Source organism: Conger conger, chromosome 5 (genome assembly GCF_963514075.1).
Source record: "Conger conger chromosome 5, fConCon1.1, whole genome shotgun sequence".
NCBI lineage: Eukaryota > Metazoa > Chordata > Actinopteri > Anguilliformes > Congridae > Conger > Conger conger.
In genome coordinates, this window is record NC_083764.1 from 64,005,741 (window position 1) to 64,014,982 (window position 9,242).

Consider the following 9,242-nt stretch of genomic DNA (forward strand, 5'->3'; position numbering starts at 1 on the left):
TCTCTGTTCTAGGGGGCTTCAACCAAGACGGCTTCCTGTCCAGTGTGGAGTGCTACTGCCCGATCGGCAACGAGTGGATGCACAGCACGGACATGCCCGTGGGCCGCAGCGGCATGGGCGTGGCCGTTACCATGGAGCCCTGCCCCGCCAGCCTCCCCGAGGAGGGGGAGGAGGAGGAGGAGGAGGGGGAGGAGCAGGAGGACGGCGGCCCGTGAGGGACAATCTGAGCGGGGACACGGGGCGACCGCAAAGCGCACAGCCACGGGCACACCCAGGACATTCGGTATAGGAAGGGCTTGTCTTCAATTGTGTGTGTGTGTATATGTATATATAGATATTATATATACATATATATGCACAAATATATATATAAAAGGTGGTATCGGGTTCTTCATGAGCTTTGTTCTTTCGTTACTGAGTGGAGGAAAGTAGTAGCCGATAGCAGGACGGCCCTTTGCGTCGGGGGGGCGGAGTCGGGCTGTGCGTTCCTACGAAAGGGGAGGAGCGTGAAGGGTGATGTCGCTCCGCAGTGGAAAGGCGGGCCGACGCCGAAACGCCGAGAGGAACCGCGCCAGACAGGACGTCTGAAACGCGACCCGTTTCGGATGGTGTGCGTGTGCACAACAACAACAAAACACTATGACAAAAAAACTGAAAAGTCTGAACTGGAGACAAAAACACAAACTGCACCGGGATCGTTCACACATGGGTCACCAACGCGGACGTCTAATTGGCACAGATGTGTAATTGGCACAGATGTGTAATTGACGTAATTTGGGTTCACATTTCTACTTCTGATTTCCACAAGTGCAATGGTAAATAAATTCCTTCCTGTACATGTTGCTGTTGGTGCTGTTCCCGCTCTTTCTCCTGGCCAACTGAAACGTATCCCTGTGTGACACTAGACTCCCCCCCCCCCTCACCCAATGGGGCTTCCAGTCACACTCCGCATTGGCATCTTACAGCAAACAATCTCTGAAATTGTAAATAAACTCTAGAGCCCCTACATGCCTGATACGTAGAGACACTTGACAATAGGTAACGTTCCTGTTTCCAGTAGCCACCACCAGCACAGATGTTTTTTGTTTTTTTTACTTATTGCCACTAGATGGCGCAAGCTGGCTTCAAACATCACTGAAATTAGGGATCAGTTTCACAAGATATTTTCATTCATCTGTCAAAAGCCTGTTTTCTCGTTGTCACTTTCCCGGCTTTTTAGTGAACACCGTGTCTCTCCACCGCATCGGGAGGTGTAGGATTTGAAATGTTTTCCCAGGTGTGTGTGTGCGTGTGCGTGTGCGTGCGTGCGTGTTCATTTCTTTATGGTTTACCAGGAATGAGTCACCGTTTCCTTGTTGCCATGCACCACTCCGCACAGGTCTCTATGCTCATGGTGGGGTTTCTCTCTTCCTTGTTGAAATACCTGATGTATGATACAGTCTCCTTGTGACTGAGTTTAAGTGCGGGCGAGCGTGTCCCATTGTGAGGAAGAGGAGGAGGAGGATGAGGCGGAGGACTGAAGCCTGGTTCTGTAGAGCTGCTGGATTTTACTGTTACTCAACATGTCATCCCACACACACACACACTCACACACCCGCACTCTCTCTCTCTCTCTCTCACACACAGACACTCTCTCACACACACGACACATGGCGATATAGGCTCAGGTGGTAAGAGCAGTCGTCAGGCAGTCAGAGGGTTGCTGGTTCGATCCCGCCCTGGGTGTGTCGAAGTGTCCCCGAGCAAGACACCTAATCCCTGACAAGCTTGGTTGGTGCCTTGTATGGCAGCCAATGACCGTTGGTGTGTGAGTGTGTGTATTGGTGAATGAGAAACACCAATTGTACAGCACTTTGGATACGCTTCAAACAGACACACTCACACACACTCACACACACAAGCATACACACTCTCTCTCTCACACACACGCATCTCTCCAGCTCTCACCAAGCTTGGGGAACCCGTGATACTGATTTCACTCTTGATTTCACTGTTGCCCTGCCTTCTTTTTTTTCCCCCTCACCTTTACTGTAAAACCTGTATCCTTCCAGGAACAGGGTGAGGAAATAGCAGCCCTGACTACAGAATATAAATTAAATGAGTAAAGCAGTCTGGGTGGTTTGTCCTGTCAGGACTGGTGTCAAGCAGCCTCATCGCACATGACCAGAGCTGGAAAGTCTGTGGGTTCTGCATCCTGGGTTGTACATCCTGGGTTCCACAACCTGGGTTCTGCATCCTGGGTCCTACATCTTGGGTTCTATAACCTGGGTTCTACAACCTGGGTTCTGCATCCTGGGTCCTACATCCTGGGTTCTATAACCTGGGTTCTGCATCCTGGGTTCTGCATCCTGGGTCCTACATCCTGGGTTCTACAACCTGGGTTCTACAACCTGGGTCCTACATCTTGGGTCCTCCATCCAGGCTGTAGGATTGTGTAGAAAAGTGGCAGGAGATCTACCATCCTGTAGGTTTTCACTCCAACACTAAAATATTGATCAATTAAGTGCAATGAAACGGTGACAATGAAAGCCTGCGGCTCTCCAGGGCCAGGAGTGAGGACCCCAGCACACCCTGCGGCTCTCCAGGGCCAGGAGTGAGGACCCCAGCACACCCTGCGCCTCTCCAGGACCAGGAGTGAGGACCCCTGCACACCCTGCGGCTCTCTAGGGCCAGGAGTGAGGACCCCAGCACACCCTGCGGCTCTCCAGGACCAGGAGTGAGGACCCCAGCACACCCTGCGCCTCTCCAGGACCAGGAGTGAGGACCCCTGGCCAATGCTTTAAAGGCTGGAGAACGCCCTTCTCAGACCGTGCCTACGTCAGTCCGTCCGCCCGCGGTTCGCTACACGACGTCCAACGCTCCACCGTTTCTGTTTAAATAAAGGTTTTGCTACGTTTCGTCCAGGCTGAACATATTAGTCCCTGATATGTTCGAGAGCGTTGTTGGCGCAGCGGTACCAGGGGTAAGCGGCCCGAACCTGGGAAGCGGCGAGCCCAGATGGGCTGCTGGGCGGCGGGTAAGTGGAAAAGCATGCGGGCTAATCCGGGGGGTGTCGGGTTCCACTCCTGCAGGGCCGGGGCAGTGTCTGCGGCTGGTGTGTTTAAACATTTAAGTCATTAATGGAAGTCATGCTTTCAGTAATGAGATCGCGCGCACAGTTTCCGAGGACTGCAGGAGTCGGGAGACCCCGTAGACCCCACACACACCGCAGACGCCACGGCCTTCCGGGACTCGAACCGGGAAAACTTTTCCCCTCGTATATCGAGTGTGTCCAAACTCCAGTCCTGGAATGCCACGGGGCTAATTCCAATCGTTTATTTTATCCTTTCGGCAAACTGTCTGACAGATCCTCCGTACAATTTCCCAACGGTGTGGCAGAAGTCTGCCATCGTACGACAACGAGCCCCCGCCTCTCCCTCTATGATCTATAGATCGTCAGTTCCTGAACGTTTTCCCATTGAACGAGCCCCAGATCATGCATACGTACCCCCGTTGTGTTGGGAAACCAATTTGGAGTAGTTTCAATGTTACTTAAAGATAAAGAAAAGTATTATTTTATCTGTGATTTTACTGGTTTTAATTTTGTTTTTTCGTTTTGACAGAATACTTTTCTTTTAACAGATTGGTTCTGGGTGTGCTATTTTTGAGACACTGCCAGCCAGGACCACACCTGCCTGCATACCAGCAAACCCAAAGCGTTCTCACGGTGTAGTTGCTATGTAGTAGCAATGTTATAACATTGACAAAACATCCCAGTAACATCGAGAAAACATAATCAGTCAGCTAGGTATAATGTGTGGGGACCAGTGAGAAACCAAAACGTACCCATAGATAAGTCCCAAGACTGGCCAACCCTGTTCATGCAGATCTTACTAATTGGGCACACCTGATTCTACTAATTAGCTGCTCAATGAGATCTCTGGTTGTTGAATGAGGTGTGCTTTGTTATGGTTGGAGTGGGCCTACAGTTGGTGTTTGGGTTCAGGAGACTGCCCTAGAGAATCTTTGAATAATGCCTGAAAAGTGTGAAACCGAAATTAACGTCTTTGCTCTTGTGGCTTCGGCTGAAACCGGCAGAGGATGACTCACATCACGTGGCAAAAGGTATGACGCACCCCGCATAAACGTGTGCATAAAAACAAAACAGAACGACGCCCGTCGTGCCCCGTTCTCACGGCAGAGGCCAGAAGGAGAGTCGCATCCGATTGTCTACCAACGGTCGAGGGCCCGCCGACCTCTTGTAAGAGAAGTGTGACACGTGACCAACACCGGCATGAATGGGGAGCGCGTGCGGCAGGAGTGCCCATTGATAACGGCCGTGCTTAGATGAGTCATACCGCGAGGAGCAGTTTATCTATGCGGCAATAATAAAGAATACAACGATTATTATTATTATTATCATCATCATCATCATTATTGTCGTATTTATTTGCCTGACGGTCTTATCCAGAGCAACATGTAAGGCCTCTGTAAAAAAAAAAAAAAAAAACACATAGCCATACGATTCCCTAATGTTCACGTATCACTCAATATCTTGCGTATGGTTTCCTTAAAGGACTGCTCTAAATTGTCATCCACGTTTCAGCGTTTGCGTTACACAACCCTCGAGAGTTTGGAAACCACAGATTGATACTTGCTTAGCAGCGCTGGAGAGACGGAACCGATTTCCAGGAGTGGGTGAGCAGGTGCAGTACCGTTAGCGCCGTGCAGGGGGAGCTCTGGTTCTAAATTTGGACGCTGCCTGGATCACTCGCGCGAGCTCTCCCCTGGGCTGCGAACGGCGCCTCGGCTGTTCGCCGCTACAGCGCCGCGCCGTTTTATTATCTGGCGCAACCCGCTGTGGACGTGAACCAGGGGAGTATCAAACCGCCAGAGACTCCACAGAACAGCTCCTCTTCCAACGAGAAGAGCAATAGGTGGGGGGCAGCACTAATAATAATAATAATAATAATAATAATGTCTTATTCAACTGGCGTTTTTATCCAAAGTGACTAACAGTTGATTAGACTAAGCCAAGGACAACCCCCCCTGGAGATGTTTAAGAAGGCTTTGGTTGGCTTTCTTAAACCTCTCTTTTTTATATAATATTATCTGTAATCTCATTGGCATGAGCGTTAATTAAAGAAATGGTAAAGGGATGGTGAATTTGTGACTGAAATTTGACGGCTATACCTTCTTCGTTGGATAATGAAGAGCATCCCAGTTTTTCCCACTTCCAATGAAGAAGACTAGGGCTGCCCAACCACGTTCCTGGAGGTCTACCGTCCCGTTGGTTTTCACTCCAACCCCAACAACGATCCTCAACAGCTAGGGATCTTGATTAGTTCAGATTAGGGTTGGAGTGAAAACCTACAGGACAGTAGATCCCCAGGAACAGGGTTGGGCAGCCATGAAGAAGACCATTGTGATTGCGCCCATATGGCCAATGTTGCTAGGGTTATAACTCCACATTCCAAGATTCTGCAATGTTCTAGATACACACCAAAGCCCTGAAGACTTTGTCACTCCCAGACTCTGGAGGGCCAGAGTAGGGAGTCTTGGTTTTTCTTTCCATCCCAAAATTGGCAGCTAAGTTAGACCTGGCAACCAGGTAAGTTGGGGAACCATATAATCAGCCGCTTTAATTGACTAATTAACTGATCTGCTTTAAGTTAATTGATTAACTAACAGCGAAAACCAGCAGACCCCAAGGCTCTTTGGGACCCCTGTTCTTGACCATGCAGGGACCTGTTCCACAAAGGAAAAATTACTAAGTTAGCTGGATAACCGCACTGAGTAAAATCTGGAACATCCCAAATCTGGAACATGGACTGAAGTAAAAAGACCTGTTCCGGGTTTTAATTTTGTGCAGTTACCCGGCTAACTCAGCAATCCCGCTTCGCGATACAGTCCTGTGGGGTGTCCTGACTTACTAGAAAATGGGGGTGCAAGCCCAGCACTACTGCACCTAAAACAATAATAATTCCTCATTAGCTGATGCTTTTATCCAAAGCGACTTAAAGTTGATTTGACTAAGCAGGGGACAACCCCCCCCCCCCCCTGGATTGCAATGCGGGTTGAGGGCCTTGCTCAAGGGCCGCAACAGCTGTGCAGAGTTTAACGGGTCTACACCGGGGCTTGAACCACCAATCTTCCAGATCCCAGTCATGTACCTTAGCCACTAGGTGTGATGAGTTGATGAGGTGATGAGGTCATGAGTTGATGAATTCATGAGTTTATGAGTTCATGAGTTGTATCACATCAGGGTGGCCTGTAGCGTAGTGGTTAGGGTAAATGACTGGGACACGCAAGGTCGGCGGTTCGATTCCCGGTGTAGCCACAATAAGATCCGCACAGCTGTTGGGCCCTTGAGCAAGGCCCTTAACCCTGCATTGTTCCAGGGGAGGATTGTCTCCTGCTTAGTCTAATCAACTGTATGTCGCTCTGGATAAGAGCATCTGCCAAATGCCAATAATGTAATGAACTGATCATGGTCTCAGTGTCTCAGTGCTGGGCAGAAACAAAAACCTGCCTTTTTGGGTAAGATTGGACACCCCTGTTCTAGACTAATTCCTTGACCCAAACCCTGACTGCTCCCCCCTCCCCTTTCTGCAGCCCAGGGGGCCCCAGCAGATGATTTTCATTCAATTTGGGAAGACAACGGGCAAGAGAGAAAACCTTGAATGTGTGAATTGTGAACAAACAAATGATTGTGAAAGTTGAGTTACAACAAAAAATATATATGCTAAAACTGTTGGTTAGGAGAGCAAAAGGCATGCTAATACTACTACTACTAATAATAATAATAATAATAATAATAATAATAATAATTCCAATGTAGTTCAGGACTATCAAATTGTACACAGTATCTGAATGAAATACTGCATAATGCGCAACCTTTACACAAAGCAGAACTGTTAAGATTCTGCTTCGCCATAAGAAGTCAAAATATAAAAATTGTGCCATAAAGGCAACACACTCCTCCTCCTTCGCCAATTGGGGGAACTTAAAATGCTTAAACTTTGGGAGCAAGTCTAAACCTGTTCAGCAGAGCAATTGCCAGGAGCAGCATGTTTTTTTTAACTCTTGAGTATTAAATACCTTGCGAGACGTAAAACCACGGATTTCCCAAACTACTGCAGTGATTAACTGAAATGGGGTATTCACTCGGCATATCGAAGAACTGTCACCACTATGCCTTACCGTCAAAATGTTTAAAACTCGCACAACGTGAGGTGAACTTTTCTCGTGTCCTGCTTTCGTGACTGCTACATGGTCTCGAGGGCGTGGGTGCAGCTTTACGCACGGTTCGCTCAAATCAAATGCGGATGCTACGGGAATGCTCTTTCCCCGATGTTTTTTTATTGGGGTTTAGGGAAAGCGGCAGTTGTAATCATCATTAGCATAATCAACACCGGGCGCCTTTCCCTGCTTTGGTGCGCGGTCACTGAAGCTGCCTCGTTAGAAACTTCGATTAAGTATTTGCGTTGGTGGAAATCCGGTGACTGTATTACATTTAGCAAGGCTCCGTGACTGGAGCCACCGTCCGGATTCGGGATATGTGCACAGGGCGTACGGGACGGAACCGTGGCGGACATTTAAATGCGTGCATGTTCCCACGAACTTGTTCACTGTCCATCCCAACACGGCTTTTGAGTCATTTCATTGTCCATGTTGACGTATGGCTGAGCTGCGTGTTCCAGCAATACCAATAACGTTATACGTCTAAACATACCCTCGGCTGTACATTTTACGTAGTTGTAACAAAGAATCCTGCAATTGGAAAGGGCTCTTGAAACTTTGAACACGTATTATCAGTGTAAAAAATTATAATGAGACATATATGTTGGAGAAGGGCCACATCAGACAGATCCCACACTATTAACATCCAAACTGCCCAACACGCCACTCTCCTAACTCGGCTCGCAAGCATGAGTTGACGGTTTCAAGATGCCCCTTCTGTGAATTGATTCTACTATGGGCCCGCTCGAACGGAAGGTTGGAGGAGCGGGGGATCGGTATAGGGGGATCCCACACACGCACCCCGTAGTTTTATGATAACGGCACAGAAATTATACCCGTCCGTTGTATTTAACGCTGTAAACGTTTTACCTGGTAAAATCGCGTGTCATTAACGTTGGACCTCGCCAACGGGCGACGTTTTGCGCGGACCGCGTACCTCGCATCTAAAAATGGAACATTCCACAATTTATTCCAGGGAAAGACTGACAGTTTTTTGGGTCATGAAGCAGCCGTTGAAGTCAGCGTTCCTCACTCCCTCCGCGGGAATAAGAAATTAGTCAATTTTAAAGTAAATAACTAAATCTCTTCGCTTATAAGGGGAGCCGTTTATAAAATATTTTTAAAAAACGTAGAATGCAGCCTGATCTATATGGAACAAATGGTTAAAATACATTATTTTCCCCATAGCAAACGAAAAAATACAAAATAGAAAACTCCTGTTTGTTAGCAAGCCATGACCAAAAACACACTGTCCCTGCTTACGCAGACTAACACAGTGGGCCTCTTAATACGGTGCAAGGCCGTTTGCCTTTTATCTTTTTCTATTGGTATAATTACATTAGACGCTATTGTTTCCGCTTAAATTCACGCAATGGTATACATTAAATACATTATTGGATTTGTTGTTGTTATGGTGTCTGTCTGTGTGTGGGGTTTTTTTCTATATATATTCTGATGATTAAAAATAATGGTGAAATCCAGACCTGCGGTGGTTTTATTGACGCCAAAAATGCTTTGTTCATTCACGCTGTTGTGCAAAGGTGACTGGCAGCTCTGTGTTCGTGTGCTGTGTTGACAGTCCTGGCGTGGGGCGCCGCGAACACAAGTTGGCCACTTCAGCATCGATTTTGCTGTCATTGATTATCTGCTCTGAAATTACAACCACTGGATTAATGACGTGTTTGTTCACATGTGTTGGACCAATACCCCCCCCGTGCCATCTTGCACGGTCCGTGTTAGGAGGAAAATCTTTTATTCTCTCCTAAAATACAGTGCCAATCGTTCAAAATCAATCAATAGAAACATAAAAATATGTGGAGGCACTTCACATATATTTTCCACTACATGCTAATATATTGTCATTGAAAAATAAAAAAAATAAAACATTATTTTGATTATATTCATACATATTTCAACGAGACCAGAATGGCAACAATGGGTATATTGCAATATATTTCTATATATTTCATGCAATTTGCATAAATGACAATATATGTGATACATTGATTTGCGGGTATTTG

At 47.3% G+C, this 9,242-nt stretch overlaps 1 protein-coding gene across 3 annotated transcripts in view; it reads left to right on the plus strand.

Annotated features, from left to right (window-relative positions):
• The window catches only part of keap1a (kelch-like ECH-associated protein 1a), a 20,484-nt gene extending 19,671 nt beyond the window's left edge, over positions 1–813 (plus strand). For all 3 annotated transcript variants that reach the window (XM_061243558.1, XM_061243560.1, XM_061243559.1), the window contains exon 8: positions 13–813. In XM_061243558.1, coding sequence (XP_061099542.1) covers positions 13–215 — 203 coding nt within the window. In that variant the 3' untranslated portion in view covers positions 216–813. The remainder of the gene's footprint in view (positions 1–12) is intronic.
• The last annotated feature ends 8,429 nt before the right edge of the window (positions 814–9,242 follow it).